This window comes from Halictus rubicundus, chromosome 1, assembly GCF_050948215.1.
Source record: "Halictus rubicundus isolate RS-2024b chromosome 1, iyHalRubi1_principal, whole genome shotgun sequence".
Lineage (NCBI taxonomy): Eukaryota > Metazoa > Arthropoda > Insecta > Hymenoptera > Halictidae > Halictus > Halictus rubicundus.
In genome coordinates this window covers 32,173,814-32,197,376 of record NC_135149.1, presented here as the reverse complement: position 1 = coordinate 32,197,376, position 23,563 = coordinate 32,173,814, and the positions used below count along the sequence as shown (strand labels likewise).

General features: G+C 39.4%; 1 protein-coding gene and 1 long non-coding RNA gene across 2 annotated transcripts in view; both read right to left on the bottom strand.

Moving 5' to 3' along the window:
- Stg-1 (stargazin related protein STG-1) overlaps positions 1–23,563 on the bottom strand; it is a 69,198-nt gene that overhangs the window by 7,136 nt on the left and 38,499 nt on the right. The window contains exons 3-6 of the mRNA XM_076800709.1: positions 5,981–6,073; positions 2,451–2,594; positions 1,210–1,298; positions 247–402 (exon numbers count right to left, since the gene is read on the bottom strand). Coding sequence (XP_076656824.1) covers positions 247–402; positions 1,210–1,298; positions 2,451–2,594; positions 5,981–6,073 — 482 coding nt within the window. The remainder of the gene's footprint in view (positions 1–246; positions 403–1,209; positions 1,299–2,450; positions 2,595–5,980; positions 6,074–23,563) is intronic.
- Positions 1–23,563, bottom strand: part of LOC143361463 (uncharacterized) — a 114,935-nt gene that overhangs the window by 87,791 nt on the left and 3,581 nt on the right. The gene's annotated exons all lie outside the window — the stretch shown is intronic.

Genomic DNA, 23,563 nt, shown 5'->3' with positions numbered 1-23,563 from the left:
TTAGTTTGTTATAGTTGGACGAAATTCTGGTCCGCGAGAATCCGGCTCCGATGCCGGAAATTATTGTACTTTCTCCGCTGTGATACTTCGCGAAATAAAGGCTAACGATTTCCAATTCGCGTAACGATTATTTCTTAAGCGGATGTTAATTCTGTCCAAGTTCCCAAAGGGCGAGGGGAGGGGTTGGGGGTGGGGTGGGGGTGGCCGATTCGCGGAAGTCGTGGAAAAGAAGCTAATACTACCAACCCCGTAATTTTTCCTCCTGGAATCTCTTCGTACCAGTTCTCTCTGGTGCCAGGAAATATACAAGAAAATGGCGTAAGTGCCAGCGACCTCGGTCGTGATGAAGCCACTCACGTACAGCAAAAATGAGAATCCGTACCTGTAGGTAAAGGGTGGTCCCTGAAATCGCAAGATTGCTACGAAGATATTCATTCGTACAAGCGCGATACAGATAAGAAGTAATCCGCGCCACCGAACAAAATATGAGATTCAGAATTTTCATCATGTTCTCCGAAAGTACCAGAATTTTCCAACTTTACCAAAAACCAATACTAAAATATACGATTTCAGATTTAATCGAAAGCAAACTATCCGGTACCGTGAAATCCCGCGAAAAATTCTATTACATTCTATCAAAGCTTAAAAAATAATTTACGTTGCTTTTAACGTTCAGCGAATCCGTTCAACAGTTTTGCTTCAACCAGCTCGTTACACTGATACAGTAAATAATAGACTGCGAATTTTTAAAATTAGTCTTCCGCGGAATAAACTCATTGTGAGCAGAATTAGTAAATAAAGCGAAGATTAAGTTTGAAAAATACGCCAACTGGGATTTTCACATTGTGCTTAATTTGTCCTGAGCCAGGGTAACGGAACCAATTACTGTGCCTATATTGATTATACTTACTTTTAGAGCACAATGAATATTATAAAAGAGGTATTACATTTTTTCCATTAGAATCAGTTATATATCTCTTTTTAAATATTCATCATGCTTTAAAAATGAGTATAATTGATATGGCCACAGTGATTGGTACCGCCACAGTAATTGGGTCCCTTACCCATGATTTTATTAGTTTTAACAATATAGTTAACGTCTTGTCGAAGCCGAGAGCTCGAGGAAATTGAAGATGAAATAGAACTTTTCGTGGAACGCGATAAGATAACAAAAATATTGAAAGGTCTAGAGAGTCACATTCGACTGACCTGAAACGACGACCTTGGTCTAAGTTTACTACCGACTTCAGCTTTGAACACAGATATGTACATCACCATCCCCACCAGCATTAACAAACCTGAAAGGGAAACCGATTTAATAACCAGAGCCTTATCTCTCTGCCACAGTTCCAGCGACAATTTCACGGTGACTGGCCGATATAATAACAATCGATTGGGTAACCGTAATGCGATTGTTTAAACTTTAATCCCCCTTTTCCACAGCCGTTTCGCAGTGCCGCGCAATATTCGATTCGCAACGGTCGAGATAAAAGTGTTTCATCGATTTTTCAGCTTCATAAATCTTTCCATGCTTTCCGAATAAACAAATCTATTCATTACGCCTAAAAATGAAATAAAACATGGATCGAGTATACTGTCGCGGTGCTGAAATATTACTTAATTTTGGAACCGCGCGAGTAGAAGCTTTCAGCCACAGGCTCCGCAAGTAAATAATTTATCAGACGGTAGGTTAACGCTCCACGATTGAATAAAAATTCTGGTGTTCTAAATAAATAATACAACTGCGGAAGTTCGAATGAATTATAAACAGAGTTGTGCTAATTCAGTTATGTTGCAATTCAATCGCACAATTGAATAATAAATTCTCTTAGTACCTGTTACTTTATTATTCTTCAACTTTTAATTTTAATTGAATCACATCGTAATTCGTGATTGATGTAGTTCAATTGCAAAGAATTTTGTAATTGTACTCCGATTGCAATTACGAATTGCATTGTGATTTAATTGAACGAAGATCTAAATTATAAATTACGATATGATTGAATTACAATGTGATTCAATTACTTTGCAATTATAATTCCCGGAGTAATTCAATTGCAGTTCCGCACAACTCTGATTATAAACGAGACTCCGCCTTAAACTGTTTGCGACAACAAACGAGTATCCATCGTGGCAACGAGATAAACTAAATTATCCGGGGGCAAGCGGAGCCACTAAATGAAACTTGTTAAGTCTTTAATGGCTTCTTTAAAGTAACCGCTGGGGGAGGGGCGAAAGTACGAAGTTTCGCCGAGCGATTCATTCGGCTTTCTTTTTACGGTTCATTCGGGTCCCGTCGAAACGCAAATTTCATCTCGATCGTTGCCGGAATCACGGCGCGGCGGCCCGTGAATCTTCTTTGTAGCCGGGCAGAGAACGGTATCATTTTAGATAGGCGTGTAGGCGAACTACACCGTATATAATGCGCGCCGGTGTACTTTATTACTCACCGGAAACTATGAAGACCACGCCGGCGACAAAGACGCAGAGCCTGTGTCTCGGGTGAGTAACGTGGGCAGTGAAGTAACAAACTTCGGCCACCACCAGCAGCGATGTTGCAGCGAAGAAGAACATCGCCGACTTGGTAACTGCATCTGCGTAAAAAATATAGGTATGAAAGCCCCGGGGAATGGGAAAAGTTTCGGACCGAATTCATATTCTTTTTTTCTCCTCTTTTGTCTCACGGCTTCGCTCCGCGGTCATTATTTATGGAAATGCGAGAGGACCCTGATGAGAGAAACCCAATGTGACAATAGTTCGCGCCCCTGAGACGTAATTGATTTTTACTACACTACTGTCGAGCACACCTATAGCAAACTGAAACTTTCAAAAGTTTCGAACACGGAGGTGGGGGCAAGTATTCGACGAAATAAATATTATCTAATATTTTTAAGTTTATTTCGCTCGAAACAATCGTAACTTTTTTTAGTTTTGACAATCTAAACTTAACTGAAAATTCTGACAATCTTAACTTAAAAGGCTGAATCACAAAATAATTCCATTTAAAAATCTGAGACGGAAAAGAAAATCGTAAAATCGTTCTTTTTTATTTTTATTCTGACAATCTAAACTTAACTTAAAATTCTGACAATCTTAACTTAAAAGGCTGAATTACAAAATAATTGCATTTAACAATCTGAGACAGAAAAGAAAATCGTACAATCGTACTTCTTTATTGTTATTCTGACAATCTAAACTTAACTGAAAATTCTGACAATCTTAACTTAAAAGGATAATTCCTAAAACAATTCCATTTAAAAATCTGAGACGGAAAAGAAAATCGTACAATCGTACTTTTTTATTTTTATTCTGGCAATCTAAACTTAACTGCAAATTCTGACAATCTTAACTTAAAAAGCTAAATCCTAAAATAATTCCATTTAACAATCTGAGACAGAAAAGAAAATATTTTATTGTGACAATCTGGCGTGAAATAGGCTTATAAGTAGTTAGTTGAGAGTTTCTATCGTCGAGTAATAAAAAGACTAAAAAACAAGTTTTAGATAATGGTGGTGAAAGGTATTTCTGATAAAATTGACTGTTTTCTTGCTTCGTTACTCTGAAAATTGTATTATGTACGTGTAACCACTCTAGCATACGCACCAGGTTGCCGCTACGGTTCGTTAATAAACAATATGAGCGTACAATGTACCTTGCCGCTAGGAAATTATTTTGTACTCGTAAATGTATTGAATACGAGCCATTATTTGCCGCAAGAATATTCAAAATAAAATAAATAAAATATGTCGAGATGAAATCCACATATTGGTTATTGCATCAAATAAAATATTTTATTTTCAAAGATTTACGCGTATTTCAAAAGTAAATAGGATTATTTACTGTTTACTATTTCATCCAGTTCGAACATTTGCATAATGAATTCCAAATGTTAATAGCGTTGCGTGAAAAGAGTTAAAAAGATGCATAGTGAAAACGGAATGATATTTTAAACAAAATATGAGAAAATAAATAGCACCAGTATACTTACAAAGCAATATTAAATTTTAACAAAATGGAGGGATTATAAGTTTTTGAAATGAAGAATTTTAATAATGTGTGGAACTTTCTCTGTTTTGTATTAATTAAAAAAATGCGGTTAAGTATGCATGTAACCAAGTTTTTCAAAGTTTCTCGGTTAATTGCATTTCAAGATTAAATAATAGCTTCTTTTGGCTGTGAATCGTTTGGTAAATGCTGGTTATTACGCATAATAATAATAGCCCAGAAATTTTCCATAGAATTTTGATCCCGGGAACGTGCTGCTGTCCATTTCAATAAATTGTTATTGAAGGTATTAAACCACGCTGCGGTTTCTCGATTTTTATGTATCGGGGCATTACTCTGTTGACTCGTCCACGAAATTTTATTTCTTGCACGAATAAACGGTAATGATTTTTTGATATTTCAATGTACATACTATGTTTCTTATTTTACTGACAAATTCTATTTCTCTCAACGTATTTACAGTGAAGAGTAAAACTGAATCCACACTATTTGAATCAGCATAACTTTTTTAAAATTAGATCAAATGACTTGAGTGTTTTTGAGAAGTTAGAAGGATTTATTAGACGAGGTGTAAAAAATTAAAAAAAGAATTTTTGTAATTTTTCAACTAGGATAGCTGTAGACGTAGTTGAGGATTGTACGTGAACCAGAAACAACAAAGACTAAAAGATTATGCGTGTTACCTTTGTAAGTAGTTCATTAAGTAAATGAAATGTACGAACTACTCCGGGAAATTACAAGGATCTCATTACCGTTTTATGAACACGTTTCTTAACACGTTTAATCTGACATTTAATAATGACAAATGCAGTATGGTATAATTTAAGATACAAGAGCTTTGTAATAACTGTAAACAGATTTACACCGTTTTTTTATTAACCAGTAAGAGGTGGTGATGATCAAGGTGAGATTTCGTAGTATTTTAACTAATAATATAAAAAGCGTCTTCCCAATGAAAGTACCACTAATATTCGGACGCTCTTAAAAATCGCATAACTTTGTCTATATTAGACTATACTACTTGAATTTTTTTGAGAAGTTAGAAAAATTGGTTCGCTACAGAACGTGAAAAAAAATGTTTGATTGAAATTGCAATTGGTCGAAATTGCAGAGAAAGTACTAAAAGTTGTATTTTACAACTTTTCTATGCGGACTACAATTATAAAAATATAATTCATACAGATCTACAAATAGTACATTCTAAATTTTCAGTGCAAGTCTACATGAAAAAGTTGCAAAATACAAATTTTAGTATTTTCTCTGCAATTTCGACCAATTGCAATTCTTGTAAAAAATTTGTTTCACTTTACGTAGCAAACCAATTACGCTAACTTCTTAAGAAAATCCAAGTTGTGTGGTCCAATGTTAACAAAGTGATACAATTTTTAAAAGCGTCTGAATATTAGTGGGAGTCACCGTAGAAAAATACCTATTTTAATATACAGAGACCTTGTTTGACATATGACATTAACCATTTACATATGAAATAACTTTAAGCTCGATTTACCAACCCATTCTACGTGCACAGATAGCTCCCAAAAATGCGGAATAAAATGTTGCCGACGCGCGACGGTTCGACAACAACAAAAGAAAAAGAAAAAGAAAAACGAGGATCTCACCGTGCGAAGGTGGTATTGGCATATTCTCGGCAGTTACATTCAAACAGGAATTTTCTGTAACTCCGTGTCATTTGGATTCTCCTTTCGGTCGAGCGAACATGCCGGCAGAATGATGGGTCGCTCGCGAGGGGGGTGGTTCGGGGGAGGAGGGAGAAATCGGGGATAGACAAATTGTCGGATCCAGTTTATCATGGGGAGGGTATATTCTCTCGGCTGAAAGCATTTTCCCGCCGAATATTTTACGGGCGTGTCACACTCGAGCTCAGTGCCAGGCAGAGGACACCTAATCAACCTCCTTCAAAGGCACACGTTTCTCATTCCACCTGTCTCCATCGCGCGTTTTTCACGGTACTCACATGGTATTGCCATGGTTGAATCGCTCGGGTCCGGACTGTACTCCTCGTTTGGAAAATAGTCGATACTCGAGCACTCGTACTCCATGCGGGAACCTGCGGAAAACAAAAGGAAAGTGATTCGTACGCTGGTACCATCGCCTCGTCGTGATATGCGCATTTCTGAAACACACGCTGATCGGAAAATCGACCGATAGCCAAGTCAATTCGTCCCTGTTTTCAGCAATACGGTCTCGGTTCAATTTACCGCTGCTGCACCCCCTCCCACCCCCTAAACCTCACCGACAACGCTACCCGCGTCCTTTCCCTTCGTCTACAGTTGGAAATTATTGATTCTATTTTTTCTTACGTTCCTTTACCGTTGGTATACACCTGAAATTTAATTTTTGTTCATTGGGTAATTTCCAGGCATTTAAAAATAAATAAATCCATTGAAAATTTGATATGTACAGTGGATCTGAAAAACTAGTTGTATGCTCAGACTTTTCTAATAATGTAGGTTACAAGGGTCGCCTACCGATATAATTTTTATAATACACCCATCCCCCGATCTTTCAAAGAATGGATTTTCAACAATGAAAACTGTTAAAAAAGAAACTTTATGTTGCTTGGTTCCATTTAATGTAAGTATCGATTAATTGAGCCGCCGTATTTTCTTTTAAATATTACTGCAGATGAGTCTAAAATAAACTGAATTCTTGTAAATAAATTCGAAAATCTTTCGATACAACTCGCTGGCTTTGTACAGAATTGCAGCGTTTCTATGTGCCTTCCCGGCCTTGCTTCGACAACAAAGGGCGCGATCGATTTAATTTATATGTTCCAGTTCAATAACGTTTTCAATCAACAATTCTTCAAAAAATGTTCGTGAAATATTCCATCGTAAAATATTCCACAACGGGATTGGCTTTCATTGGCACTTGTGTTAAACAATTCAAAATGGAAATTGCGTCACACGTGTGAACTTAGTTTTACTCATCTTCGCGTGGGAGCAAAATGAACGAAACGAAATAATACTGCAGATTCGAGCAATTTACTATTGATTTATGACCATGCGAGTGTACACGTAGAATTCCTAGTCACTGCATGAATTTGATTTGAATCGTTCCTGTAGAAATTAAAATTGTCAAGAACGAAGGAAATAATCGAATTCGTGTATGTTATTGTTTACATAATGATGGAACGGGTTCGATTGATGGGTTCGTGTTGTTTGCGCTGTTTCGTTGCAAATTCCATTTGTATCTGACAATTGAATCCGAAGTACGGATATATAAAATACTTGCAATTTGGAAAAACCGTGCTGCTTCGTTCGATAACGTATAACTCCATTCGAATAACTTTATCAAACCCTTCGTCGAATGAATTTCGTGTTATTATAAATTAAAACGTGGAATTATCGTTACCCGAGTACTCGACAGAAAATCTGTTTTAGCAAATCGTTCCGCTCATTGGCCAAATATTGGTATATCAGCGTTGCGTTCGATCTCATTTTCGAGCCAGTCCTATTTCCAAAAAGCAAACATATTTTTATTTGATTCTGCTATTTGCGTATCATCTGCGATCACCTGATCAACTTACACGGATGTTTACAATGTAGCTGTCGCGCGACGATTGGCATAAAATCGATAGAATCGGGCCAACATTTATCGAACCAACGCGCTGGTAAGCTGACAATAATTTTATCGACAGCGACAGAGGTCTGCCAAATACGCGTTATTTAAGCATTAAGTTCCGGGGAAGGGCAGAACAAAGGGAATTGAAAAGCAACTATTTTTGCTCGGCGCGCAACCGAATGGAACCAGAAGACGTTCCAAGAAGGTGGTTACAGAGGTAACGTTCAATGAATTTCAAATCGAAAGGGGAAACGGGGGAGGGTGGGGCGAGACTTTAATTTGTATGTACCAAACTAGTAAATTGTCCAAGCTGCCTGGCTGTCGTTGAACCATACCTACTAGCTTTTTCATTTCACACTCACAGGTTCGACTTTAATTGAAACGGATAGCAAAGAGAAGATAGTCACCGGCCTGGGAATTTCGAGCTCTTTCGACGGCGGTTATTAAACTCGCGTGCCGCCACCCCCACCCCCCGCCCTCCCCCCGAACCGTCCCGTTTTATACGATTTGATTTAACAGGATCGATACCATTCTCACGGGTATCTTACGGTTTCCTCCTCCACGCCACTAAACCATCAAACGCATCGATCTCTGTTTTAACTGTCGCAAGAAAGGAAACACAGAGACAAGGTTTTTATTAGGGGGGCCCATAAGTAATTATTTTGAAATCTAAAACAAACTTTGTAGTAAATTCAGGTTTTTATTTCTTAATTTATTATATAATCTCTTGTTGACCTTCAATACATCTCCATAAACATCGCAAATTCTCTTTGTTGTCACCGTTGCATCAAATCCCGCGTGAAAATGAAAAAGTATGCAATGACGAATACGATCCTCGGAAGGTACGGACGCCGCCATTTTGTTACAGGGTTGTAAAAAACATTATACTTTTTAGAATATTTTGAACAAAATTTTGAGCAAAAACAAAATTTCGTATGAAATGTCTTAAAGTAACGTTCACTAAGTAGTTAAATGTACTCTAGGTGGAATAAATAGTATAAATAAATTGCGTTTTTCACTAGTTTCGATTCAATCACATTTTCAAAATATGAAGTACATGTACAAAAGAATTGTAGAACAAGTTATGAAAACGGAATGAGTTTTAATGTGACGTTGAACGTTGGATATTAGTTCTCCGAAAGTTGATGTTGCACATGCATCGGCATTCGGACGTAACAAATTTAAATGAGACGAATGAAAACATATTTCTCATTAACGTTCCGGTGGTATTCAAACGTGCTTCCGTCACTTTTAAACTGCGCAGACCCGAAGAAGCTGAAATAAAGCGCGGAGCAGTGGAGCGTTAAATAAACGTGCAGCGGTTAACAAAATTTTAATTTTTCGCGACATTCTCTCGGAAAAAATGCTACTGCTTTCGGATTTCTGTGTGAACGAGCGGTGCTGGTACTTTAGAGAGATTTGAGCGTTTATCCGCGCAACGATTAGCCGCTATCTTCTGAGTCGCACTTAAATTCTCTCTTCGGGAATAGTATTTCACTCGAAACGGTTTCGAAACACGCGGAAGAGGTTTACATTCTGCGCGGAAACGGCTGTAGGTAGGCGTTAGTGGATGTAATCGGAAAAGGATTATAATACATGAAGCAGGACGCAAAACGCGGGCCCGTAGTCCGTTTCGAATTGCTCGATGGAGCAAAAGGGGCCGCGATCTAAATAATTCCACCGCACTGCAAATTATCAAACAGTCCGCGTTACAGATGCGAAATTAAATGGAAACAGGTGGCGATAAACGTGGCCGCGTTCTACAGGGTGTTCCCGAAAGCATGGCACCACTATAATCAGCAGGATATGATCCTAAAGAGTTGCAGTTTTCTTCCGAAATAATTCGACGATTTGTTTGCCTCCAAAATGCCTACTCCCCTCAAGAAAAAGTAAATCAGTATTAATTAAATCGTGAACATATCTGTTAACGAATCCCTTCTCATTTTTTTTTTCTTTTTGTAAGCCCATGTAATTCTAAAGACAAATATTATTAGCACGTCCCTGCAACGAAAGAATTTATTTGAAGTTTTTTAAGTGAAGTTATGGTACGTATATTTTGAAAAATTTTGCTTTTCATCTAACAATCCAACAGTATTTTTAGGAAAAGATGAGACTAGTTCTTAAAAATGACTGATTTGTAATATTCTGTATTATGAGAAATAGAAAGACGTTTATTGAATTTTTCTGCAAGTTTTAGTTTAAAAATTACTAAAATCAGATTTCAGTTATCAAAACACAGAAGTAGGCTAAACTATACTGCTAAATAAACAGAAAAAAATATATAGACAAGACCAGTAGGTGGAGAGGATGGCGCGAGGCTTCAGATTTTAATTCGTGCATCATTGCCGCTGTTGTATGCAGCGAACGAGGCATCATTATCGTGCAACAGGATCGCACCTCTACGCTTGATCGAAGCCGACTGCAATTTGCGTAACTTGCAATTACCGTGCGTTATCAGTAGTTTGCTGCAGTATTGTCATTTTTCGAAATCAGCGTTGGCAATTATCAACGTAGCTCTAAGCCAACCAAATATTGTTGTCCACTATCGACAATTTCGATTGTCGACAAACAATAAGTTAAGAATGTAAGAGTAAACCAAAGTTCTCATTCGCCTTTTCTTTTTTTATCGAGTCACCTGTACGAACCAATCACTGGAGTCTGGACCGAACCAATAAAACTAAAAGCTTCAAATGACTTTTTCTTTTTCGTCGACGAACCTGCACCGACCAATTACATGCACCCGAACCGAGCCAATAGAAAACAGAGCTTCCAATGATTCTTTTTTCTATTTTATCGTATCACCTTTCTGGTCGTATCACGTTTTTGGGAACGCCCTGTGTATCCGGAGTCTCTGTAGTTTGGCAGAATGTAAACATTTTTTTCCCTCGCATTTTCCGACATTTTAACATCGTAAAAGCTTTATCACATTACAGCTAATTTGAAAGGTTCGGTAATGCTGGAACTGTTTGTTATGCATTCTAAAGCAGTGCATACGTGCGTTGCATGTTTCACCAAGCAGTTTCAAGGCCTGTTGAAAAATTCCAAAATTTTAGAACTGGTTAAGGACAGAATTTTAAATTTTTTTTATTGTTAATCGATTTTTTTAGTATATATTGCGATAAAACAAATGAAATTAATTACTCTGTAACTTCGCGTATACTTTTATCACACTTTTATCATGTCACATATTTTTCTTTAATTTTCATTTACATAAAAATGTAGTTTGTATCACGCGTTGTATAGGACGCTCCGCGAAATTGCTTTATTGACGGTTGACATGATATCTGGCCTCCAGTTTATCTGATTGCAAAAAGTCCAATCAGGTTTTACATTGTATTCGTACAGTTGTCGCTTGACCCACATGCAATCATCCGAAAAATTATTTGTAGAGAAATATTAACCGCCTATATCCAAATGCTCGATTTTACCTAAAAAATTTCTGGAATATTGGATAATTAAACAAGAAATGTACAAACTTATCACCTTGCTTCTGGTGAAACCGTAAATGCACAGTTAAATTTTTTTAGAATCACTATCAGATTGCGAGGGTAATTGAAAAGATTGTGGGTAATTAAAATTACTTCAAAATTAAAAAAAAAAAAGAAACAGAATTAAAAATGATTGTCATAAAATTAATGTCACTGAATATTAATCTGTTAATGCTGAAATCAACTAGATTATAGTGTTTGGTGATGACATTATTATCAAGTAACTAAAAATTGTTATTAAAAACGATCGCTTCTGAAATAGATCAAGCTTGTGGCAATAGATACTGTGTTATGATATTGTGTTAAGCAATGGACTTCCTATGTGTTAATAGATATTAGGATATTAAGCAATATAGAGTCGCTATCAATGGATAATGAGCTATTGTTGAGAATTTCGAAGGACAGCGCGTAATGAGGTGCAGTATTCTAAGAAGTCGTACCTACTCTGAATTTGTATCTTCTCAAACCTTGACCTCTTTGTTAGGGGAAAGAATGCTTCGTTCCGATTATTGTTACTAATAATTGGGCATACAATAAAATAAAATATTTTAAATTTACTTGAAATGTTCGCTCGTCCTATAAGCAATGCGGTTTTCCAAATTAATTCTTTGATCTAAAATTTAAAAGTTTCGCCAATTTAAAACGAGTTTTAAATAATGCTGGTAGAGGGTATTTCTGATAAAGTTGAATGCGTTTTCTTGTTTCTACTGCTGCCATTAGGAAACAATTGATGCTCATAAGTGTATCGAGTAAGAACCATTATTTTCAGTGGAAACATGAAATAATGAAATCCAAATATTCTCAATATTCCTCAACTAAAATACCAGTTTGAAATATTGGGTTGTCCGAAAAGTTCGTGCCGATTTTCAAGGGAAACTCGAACGCAGTACATTTAAATTTCGATGTATATTTATTGAATTATTATAAGTGCTGTTTCACTCCACAATCTTTCTCCATCTTTCGCGCGACTTGCGTTGTTCGGCGAGAAACATTTAAATATGATCTTTCATGTCGACCAAAGAGTTAAAGTTTTTGTCATTATGGGAATTTTGTGTTGACCTAAAGAGATGAAAAAATCTGAGGGAGTAATGTCTGCTTGATAGGGTGAATGCAAGCTCCAACAGCTTTTGGAAGAAAAAAGCATCAAGTGCCTACAATTCACTCTGTTTCCTTCCATATTCAAGAGCGTATAAAGCTAACAAAAATTACTGTATCCTAATGAAACATTTTTCTAAAAATGCCTGAAATATCACCTTTTTGGACTATGTCCACATACCATTTGTTTTCAGTCATTCCGACATATTCAGACCTATCCCAATGCCACCTACAGAAAACCGGCAGGAGCTTTCCGGGCAACCCAATACTATTTGAAAAATGATTTATTTTGAACCTTCACTGTGCGACAAATATTGGAAGCGCTATTTTACCCAGGTCTGCTAATAATGTTTGTAGATTGGCAATGGTTGAATCGAGACCGGCGTCGGCGGCAGGTCGCGATCAGGGAGATGAGGTATCGCGCGCTCGGCCGAACGTGAATTTTCGATCGGGCGTCGAATAAATCGCAAAGGTGATGGACGGCAACCATCAAAAGCGTTTCTCAAAATGATCCGCAAAAGGCGGCGCGGCGCGGCGAGGCGACAGCTTTCAGAGCCGAGAGAGGTACGGGGCACCGTGGCCCGTCACGGGGGTAACGGGGGAACAGGGAACGAGAGGAACGAGAGGAACGGGGAATTGGGTTGGCAGGCGTGGAACAGTCATTTCCGGTTCGTGCCGGAAGTCGGCCGTATTGCCTCCCTTCGACAGTCGGGAATCAATATTCCTGGTTCGTTGTCGGCGTGCCCACTGGCAGAGGCATAACAGAAATAATAACTTGCAGCCCGGTGTGCGCGCCGCGGCGCAACGATGCACTGCGATGCAGTGGGGGCCACTGTTCAACCGTGACCAGAGAACCGGATGTGTACGACCCCCTGGCAGCTTCCCATTTCAACCGATCCCACGTTTCCTCGAGGCGCGAGACTCACCGAAACTTCCCGTGTGTCCTTTTGGATTTCGAATTTAACGGGCCGCTCGCCGATGAATAATGCAAAGCCCCGGGAAAATATGCTTAAAGAAACGAAAATCTAGGAGCAAAACTACTGCTCCTTTGAAAACTGGGGCTCGCTCGTTGCTCGCGCAAAGTGCACCGGGATCACCGAACGCGGCCACGTTCGCTCGATCCGAAAACCTGAATCCTCGCTGGAGACGTAGAAAAACCCAACAACGAAAATCTCGAATCAATCGCTTCGGACGATTAGATAATTCCGATGTTGAAGACTGAACATTCGAACCATCGCAGGAGTCAGTTTATTATTTTGCTTTCTCACTATAACTTAGTCTCGTTTAAACAATTTTTTATCACGTCCAGACCTTGGCGATATATATGGAGAAATCACTGTAGTTACATTTCAAAATAACAGTTTTATTAACGCGTTATGTAGTCACCACGATTTTTTATAATTGTACAATCTATTAAGATTTCATTTATGTAAAAACTCAGTTTTCTTAAAAAATAGTTTTGAGGGGGAAATTTTGCAATCACACAATATTATCTGGTAGAATCATTGGGGAGCTCAACAATATCGGCAGGTACATGTAACAGTCGAATGTAATTAGGATTAATATAAAATTCACGCTGCAACAAACAACGAACTATACCGCGGAATTATTGTTACTGACATAATATTAGTTAGGAAATTCACGAAGTTACGTTTCATGTTTGCGAATGTAAATACATCTGGGCTTGTGTGTATCTGTGTGCGCGCGCGCTTGTATATAGACGCGAACGCGCAACTTTAAGAGAATACTTTTTCCAGTGGCAGTAAGGAGCCTCGGTAATGAAGAATTAAAGTTGCTCGCTTGAGAGTTCCATTCTGCCAACTCGTGAATTTCTCTTGGGTATCGTGTTTCTTAATTTTCCTCGCAGTATAATTACGAAGTCACTTATTCAAACAATTCACGGTTCTGCGGATGAAACGATCCTATGAATGTATAGAAAATGCGATTGTGGTTTAGTTGATCCGCGCGTATAATTATTATTGTTACAATTTTTCCGCGTTTCGTTTAAACTCTGTCATCGGCGGAAAAACATTTGTCCGATCATTAGACTGCGGGTTTCACGCATTCACAGTAAAAATGTGCGAGTGAAATGAAAAATGAAGACGTCGAAAGAGTTCAGGAGCACTGTTGCGCGATTGCGACCTCGTTAAAAGTAATTAAGAAATACTAGTTCTCTATTTGTTTAACTGGCAATTGACGTGGACTTGTTACACTTACTGTTTCCGTTTCAATTTTAATGCAGTTGGAAGCTCGAAAACAACGGGGAGAATAATCGAAGTAACGCAATTTTTCTCAGACAACCGTAAACCCTCTGTTAATCGTCCGACGCTTAATCCTCTGCAACGCTGTTGCACCGGAATTGAAGGAAGCAACAAACAGGAGGTATTCTTTAACGGTTTACAGAGGCAACGCCGCGGAGGTGGCATTTGCAGGGAAAGTTTCTCAGCATCTGATAAGGCGTTCGTTTTCCACGTGACTCGTCGACACACGGGGAAAAATCTCGGGCAACCAAGAGACCGGGCGGCCGGCATTTCTCGAAGCAGGAAAACTTTTTCAATCTACGGGTATAATTGCGGAGGGTAACGTAAGCATTTTAATTAAAACAATTTCCCTTTCTCGAACGGCGAGAGTTCGCCGAAAGGCGAGAGAAGAAGTTTCGGGTCGTCGCAGTGTTTTCGATTCGCCGATGGTCGTCCCTAGGAAAGAAAGGGAACGGGTTGCAGCTGTAGTTTACAGCGGAATAGGATCACCCAATTTATTAGGGCTACCCATAAGTAATCAATTATTTGCAAAGAATTTGTTTTGCCTTTAGTTCTGCACCGATCGTTGAACAGGAAACACGTAGTCTTTTACAGTTTTCGGTAAAGCAGCCTGTGTTCAAAATATTCAAAATATTAGAATTTGGAGGAAAGTTGACAAACTGTCCCGGATAATGATGGAGATTATAGAATAAATTAAGAAATAAATTTTTTTTTAAATTTCAGAATAATTGATTACTTATGGCACGCCCTAATACAACTGCGATAGGGTAGCGAGGCCGGTTTCCTCCGGCGTGGCATTATTTAACATCACAATGGATAATTGGTACAAACGGCTCGTGCTACCTGGACACTGTTCTGGCACGATTACGCTATTAAACGGCCGGAAACGTTTGTCACGGCCGCGCGAGTTTTAGCGTCGCGGGTCCGGCATTTATCTGCGGTCCTCCTATTCGATAACAGTGATATCCGATTTAACTTCGCCGAGTTCCAAGTCGCGTTCGCCGGGGCTATCTGCTGAACAGGAAATTTTACCACCGGCGCCAAAGCCGCGATAAAGTCGGTAAATTGTCAGAAGAAAATTTTCTCCCCGGCCAGGCTACGTGATACTCATTCGTTCCAACGGCGAACAACGCGTTTTACGTCCGGGACGCTCCGAGAAATGTTCGAACGGAATAACAGACGCAAATCGGACCGAATTTAAATAACGAATCACGCGCAGCTTTTTGACGCGAGGAATTTTTGATAGTCTGCTGACTAGGCTTCGGTTGTAAACTCTATGCCAGCTGTCTGTGTAACTTCTAAAGTTTTGCGAAGCTCTTTCAAAATATATTACATTTCGGTCAATTTATTGAACGTGTTCGTGTCGAATTTTAATTGCAAGGGAGATAGTATTAGGACCTACTGATACGAGAATTGTAACTAGGTAGCATTTATTATAGTTTTGTCCATATATAGAGTGTCCCAGTATTCTACATGAGGCTTTGTTCTTTGTCAAGTTCGAGTGCCTAGCGTTTGTAGGAAGTAGAATCGGTAGCTCATGATCAGACACGCCAGACGATTCCCATTCGATAGCCCGCGTGTCCGTCGATTTTCTCGAGTACAAGGTGTCAAATTTAAAAAATTAATTTTCGACTTATTTTCTCACGTAGAATCACCCCCACCACTGTGTGTAATGTAATGTAATGACTGCGGATTTTATGCATTTGTGACAAGAACGGGTGGGCGCATTTTAAAACAATAAAAACATCAGAAAAATTTTATAATACTGTTACATTACTTTCAACCTATTAAACATATAATATTAAGAAAGAAAATAAATTTCTATTTCACTCCAGTCTGCCGCAATGCAGGTAGAAAATTTCTATTTTGCATAAAGATCCGCAGTCTGGTAATGTAACAGAGGTCGAGAAAATGACCACTGAATTTGTCATTAATGTATTTTTGTTATCGAAACTCCGTAAGGCGGTTCAATTTTATTCTAAGCGTAATGTCGAGTGGTTTGAAGTCGACGAGACGGTGGCAGTAGCGGTCACGGAGGAGATCGTGATCCGAAGAGGCAACGAGTTGTATGCGATCAAGAGATGTCAACGAATCGAGCGTTAATCGAGACTGCGGCGAAGGAAACTGCGGCATCGGTCCCCGCCAATGGGACGCCGGCTTTTACACGCAATTTACCCTCGGCTGCCTCTTCGTTCTTATTCCATCCCGCAAAATTCGAGTCCCTTCGGCCGCGATAAGAAGTTATCCGGTAGTTGAACGAGGACGAGCCTCCCATCGACGGGTTCTTGCTTTTTCCTTTTTTCTTGATCCCAGGGCATAGCCAGGGGGCATCGTTCCCGGTAGGCGTGGGACGAGTCGAGACCGAGAAACGAGAAACGAGAAACGAGAATCGAGAATCGAGAACCGAGCGATGGCGGCAGCAGAAGGAGCAGAAGGAGCAGAAGGAGAGAGCGGTTTCCGGTGCCCTCGGTAACGAGTCATTTCCGACCCAGTGTGCTCGTCTCCGTCAGACCTCTGGTCCCAACCCCGGGCCGTCATTCCCATCCAAAGTGCCTGGACCGGAATCACAGAACGCTTCGCGAATATTACCAGTTAAATGCTTTCTGCCCTCGTCTCGGCCGGAGGGAAAATCTTGACTGCTGTCGAGTGAATAAGGGCCGGGATGGGAAATGTTTGCTACTGGAATCCATAATGATTCCTGTTTATACCCTCGGCAACGTTCTATCGCGTTGGCGATGCGCAGCCCTACTTACTTCGCGACTATTTCACCGCGGATCTTTCGCGCGGACTCTCGTCTTCGAGAACCGATCGCTGAAGCCAGCAATTCAATGGAGAATTCAGTGCTACAGTCAACCCTAACTCGTTCCGCATTATACAGGGTGTTTCACCTAACTCGAGCATCTAAAATATCTCGCTTGTTTCTTATGATGGAAAAAAATTGCGGAGGAAAACATTAGTTGGTGATAACAAACTCAAGGTCACGCGAAGGTTATAATATTACAGGTCGCTGGATTCGACTTAACCTCGGCTATCATATAGCGATAAAAACCTGTGACCTTGTGACAGTGACAGTGTGAAAGTGACCTTGAAATCTCAAAAAATATAACCTTGGACAAATGTTTCTGCCTATCATAATATTTTCCCTCCTGAACCATCTAATGTTTTTCTCTGACATTTTTTTCTATTATAAAAGACAAGCGAGATATTTTAGATGTTCGAATTAGGTGAAACACCCTGTACATCGATACCGTAGTTTTATAAAAGTTTATAGTATTGAAATTATATTTTATAAAATATATTTTGCTGAAAAGAATTGCACGATATTCTCTTCGCAATTTTGCATTTCATGTACGAAGTTATTACGGGTACCCGTGAGTAATGTCTTTCGATGAAACATTGTCACCTTATTCGTGGACCAGATATTGATCAAATGTATTAACATTTAGTTGGCAGCGTGCTCATTGTGAAATGAATAGATAATTAAATCGGTATCGATATAATCCGTTCGATCGAATTTTAACAGACATTCTCTGGTGACTAAAATACTAATGAGCACCTCGAATATTCTAATACACTGCTTTGCACGAAACGCATTTAATGCAGCCTCGTTTCACTGCGCGACACCAAAGAGGAATGATAAAATAGAGTGGCGGTCTGTTATGGCAGCGAGAAGAAAGATCCTGTGGAAGCTCTCAATCAAGTTGCAAAGGTATTTCTGAATACGCGTCCCTCAGATGTCTATCCGGATTCAATAAGACTCTTAAAGCATTCTGAATAGAAATATTTTTCCCTTAGTCTCTCCCCCGAATAATTGTCGAATAACAAGAGGAAACGTTCACAGAGCTAATAACATAATCGCTGCCGAAGCAGCGGCCGGGAGAATTTAAATTCCCCTCTTTCCGGGCATTATTATAATGAATTGTGAACTCGAACGGAATAAGTTGCAGCCCGGCACAATGTCCGGAATAAATATTTTGTAATACCGGGGCGTCCATTATGTTGTCAAAGGGCTGAAAATTGCGGGACACGAATATCTTCCCGCTATCACAACTCGGCTTAGGCATTAATATTCAGAGCTTGAGGCACGTAGAGCTACGTGTCCAGCAATGCGGCGAAGGCTGCATGTAACGCCGCGCCGCGGCGTCGTAGTTGTATAAGTTAGCAGAAAATAAAAGGATTCGCAATTTTCATGCATGAAGAATGATCGCAATTATGCCACCGCAAAATTAAAACCGGCAGAAAAATACAGGGGAAGCCGCGGCGGCGCTGCTTTATATCGCCAGCCAAACCACCGCGCAGCCTTTGAACGGATAAAATTTCGAAAAATTTTTCCCTTTTCGCTCGTCCGACCAGCGTACTTCCCTTTCGCGCCTTGTTTACCGTGCGAAATCCAAACAGACAGAATTTCTTCTACCCCTCCGTATAAATATTATCGTGCTCGCTACCTCAACAAAAGCGAGTCAACATCCTCGCGTGTTTGACCGTCCGTCCTTAATTACTTCGAAGGACGACTGCGTTCTACAGTTTCTTCGATAGTCTTATAAAATTGCCGTCCGCCGGAATTGCTCCGCGGAACATTACGATGTCATTTAAATGCATTCGGATGCAGCGATGGAAAGCGATTCCCTTATTTTTCTCGATTTCTAGCTTAACCCGCTGGAAAACCTGCTGGTTGTTTATTGTCGTCGTTGCTACGCAGCTGTGCGCCATCGCCATTCAAGTCTATGGGAACTGAAAATATCCTGGAACCTGCGGTAACATTTCCTCTTAAATGATATAAACTTCACCTTAGCAACCCAGAAATATTTAACTGTTTATTATATAGTCCTGTACATCTTGACGAGAAAATACCAAAAATCGAAGTTTTAAGGCTAGGAGTTCAGTGGTTCAAAAGTTATGCGTGTTTAAAGTCGAGCGATTACACGTTGTTCAAGCTGTCATCGAACAGTAATTAAAATATAGAGAATCAGGAGGTATAATCCAAGTTGGTTAACGTACACGAGACACTGCAGAAAGATGAATAAAAAGCTTTGAAATAATTTAGTTTGTATAATAAAAAAGTTCGAGTCCATACAATTACACAATGATGCACAGAACAGATTCAATTGTCAATTAAATTGAAAGGAGACAATATTTCTTGTTCTGTGTATTTTAAAGAATTCGCAATTTGTACAAATGTGTAATTTTAATTGTAAGTACGCTATGAAAATAATTCGATTGATCTTTAAAATTCTTTTTTCAAACAGTCGTACATTTCATTAAATCATTTTGTTTGGAAAACAATCTAATTCTTGCACGAGAGAGGCATTCGCCGAAATCAAAGCTTTTTTCGGGAACAGTAATTTGCAGCAACGTCAGGTAAGTACCCGCAGTTACGGTTTCGCGAGTACGGCGAAGTTCAAAGGGCAGCAAACGCCAGTGGAAACAGACGTTGGTGTTCAGCCATAAGAGTTGCACGCACTAAACTCTGGCTATAACGTTACTCCGGGGATCCCGTAAGTCCTGTCGGTTAAGTATTCGGGAAAAGTTCACAGACGGCTATGCAAAGCAGTCGGAACTGTGAAATGGAAGACGATATCTCGAGTTGTCGAAATGAAAAATGCACCTTTCGCGAGTACGATCTGTGCCCTTGGAAATTTTATTCACCGAGCGTCCACGCTCCCCGAGGAATCAACCATGGAAATCTTCAGGCTCCGGATAGTTTTGCGTCCCGTTTAATGCTGGAATCGATCTGCTATTTGTGCATAATCTTCTATTCAGAGCTCGTCCCGTCCGTTCCTCCTCTGTTTCTCAGGCAACGCTGTTTGTTACACTAATTTCGACTTTTACACCCAATTAACTCGCGAACTTGTTGCTCCGTATTGCTCTCCTGTCCCCATAGAATGGGACGCGGCTGGCGTGCAACAGGACTTGCGTTCTCGAAATAAAAGTTTCATTCGAGTAGACTCCATCGAAATTTTTGTTTCTTATAATATTACACACATACATTCTCTCACTTGGTCTTTTAACCCCTTGCACTACAATTTATTTTATGATTAGAACTTCTTTGATGCCTATAATCTACTAGGAAAAATAGAAAATTTATATTTATCGTATAACCACGTGTTCTGTAGTGGCTAAATATTGACTACGATAAAATAGAATTTCATTTCAATTTAAACGGAATTAATAATATTTAGAAAATTCTGTTCGAAGTCTTCATCAAGAGTCTGACTCGATGTTATAGTACAAGGGGTTAATTACGCTGTTTGAGCAAAGTATTTGAAGACTGCATTTTTGCAATAGTTTATTCACTGCCTTTTCCTAATTCTGTACCATGTTAGAGAAACCATGATGATTTTTGTTTAAACAATAATTTTAGAAAAAAAAGGCTAAACTAGTGTTGTGCTGTGTTAAAAAGGAACTGAATAATTTTCTTTTAAACAATAATATTGAATTCGGCAAACCAATGACTGTAATTTGGTAGATGAAGGCTTAATAATTTCTAGAGAACAATTTCGAAAGAACTGTCACTGCTATTGCAGAAAAGTCTGTCAAAAAATTCTTAGCACCTTCCAAAATCAAACGATTATTTGATCGGGGCCTGTGATTTTGACTTTATTATTTTTTGTTTTTTTTAGTAGAAAGTGTCCAGTGAAGTACTGCGTACTGTAACTCCAGGAAGAGGTCCACTGGACATTGAGAGTGTTTGTCAGCAGGTGGAAAAGTTTAGGCCAGGTGACACCCAAGGGAGACAGAAGTCTGAAGTTAGTTCCTCGTGCAGAGACACTGGGGATGTTTGAAAACTGAACGAACAATCCAACAATTGCTTCGACGATATAGAACTTGAAAACGAAAAGTATTGCGGGGAAGTATGTTCATTAATCAATTGGTGACTCAATTCAACTCGATTGCGAAATTCTCACAATTCGAGACCGAAAACAATGATATACATTTATGGAGTTTTTAATGCTGGAGAGATAAGAGTTTTGAATCTATGATTTTTATTTAACTGAAAAAGAAACTGTGGTTAACCCGCAGCTAATTAGTTAGCACCGACCGAGTACCCTTTCCCGTTGATTTATTTTTTCGCTTATTTACTTTTTCAACATGATTACTCGAAGCCACGGTAAAACGATCGCGGCGCAGTCATGCATTTCGGAGAATCAATTTAGCGTGCAAATAAACACAATGGAGTTGTTGTGCTGATATTTACTGAACTGGAATGTCAACTTATCACGAGCTTACAACATAATACCGTTTTCAACGAATTTCGCCGCCATAGGTAGAACGAGTTGCTTTCATACCGATTTACAATTAACACGCTGTTGGAATAGTCTCGCTGACCAACTACAATAAAGTTCGTTTAATTACACGGTTAGTTTATTAATATATCGAACGCGGTGCCTGGAGCCGATTAAAACTCAACAGGAGATAGTCGAAAGCGTATGGAACACTCAACCGATTTGTGTCGGCGATATTTCACCTGAATCAAATCTTCTTCTGGTTGTGTATCCATCGAAAGCGATCACATCGCTGATAAGTTTTTACTCGCTAATTTTCCAACGCCCGTTTATCCATCTGTAATTGAAAAATTAATGTTTCGCTACTTTTAATGTGCCATCAAAGAGTTCGCCAAGGTCCTTTTGAGTTCACGTATCACTGGAAAGTTTACAGACGTTTGCAGCGGTTCCTGTCTCATCCAAAGCAAACTAATTCTTATCGTTAATGAACCCGATTTCTCTTGAAATTAATTATTCATCAGATCGGAAATTTCTAGTCGTAAACGCAAAAGACTCACGACCCAACAAGTGGATCGCAGATCTTTGTGCAAACTTGAAAAATTTTTACGCAAAATGCAGATTGCATCAATTGTGAGAAACTGTTCAATTGTAAGAAAATTGTGAAATCCCTTCAATCTTTTTCTGTTTTAGACATCACTTTAGATATCACGAACAAGTATCCTGAAACAGAATAAATGACGGTCTACGAATATAGAAAACTATAAAATTAGTCCCTTGTTATTGTACCATTTTTTTTAAACGAAATTGTCGTAGTTAAATTATTGAGAATTTCTGGAGAATCGAAAGCTGCATACGTGCAGTCTGCTAATAAGTTATTCTACAATATTCAGGGACTCTGTTTTGATCGATATAGTGCGAGCCGGGCCAGAGCTGTCCTGTTCGCAAAGTGGTGGGTCGTTTTGGTCAATGAGCAGCAACGGGAACACGTGCGGTCATGGCTTTTACTCTTTGACACGGCCCAACCCCCTGTCCGGGCAAAAAGCTCGAACGACGACGTCGAATTAGATTTCCTTAAATAGGATTTCGCCGGTCGGAGTGGTTCGGTGCACTTCCGTCCAAGATCCCAAACAATCTTCCGGTTCGGCCGCGCGTCATTCCTCTGTGAGTTTTTCAATTTCCGTTATTGTTCCCGCGGCCGTGTGTCCATTTCGATATTACGTATCGAACGCGATGAACAAGGTATAAGCGGTCCCGGTTCCTACAGGATCACCGGTTCCGGGAAAAGTGCTTGGTAATGCCTTTTCGTCGTATCGACGTTAAAAAGGCTTTGGCAGGAAGCACCAACGATCCAGGAACGCAAGTATGCTTGTTATACTGCACGTCCGAGAATTGACAACGCAATCTTCTTCGATCTAACGTATTCGATTCTATTGGATTCCCTTAACCACGTTGTGTTACACAAAGTGTCCTCCTCTTGGCTCGAATAACGTTATTATTAAATAAGCATTGTTCACGGCTAAAGTTCTATTTCACTACGTTTTTTAACAACAATGAGAATAGAAAAAATAAGTTTCCAAAATTGGATTTTCTCTGCCATTTATCAGCTGGCGAATGTGTTTTCCGATTTGAGACCCTTACGATCGTTCCACCGCAAGATGGATCTTTTTAACTGTTACTCGGAAGGTTTAAACCATGAACATCTGGGGTCCCGACCACGGTACTTCCCATGCAGACCGACCATTTTTCCTCGCAACTATGTTGGCGGCCCGGGATAAGATTTACAGTGTTTTACCACTCGCCGTCACGTTGAGGGTACCTATGAATTTTTCATGTGTTCCCCTCTACAGCCCGAGAAGATGAGCTCTGCGTGCCGGTGTGTACGTATCACAGCTACGATACACAATTA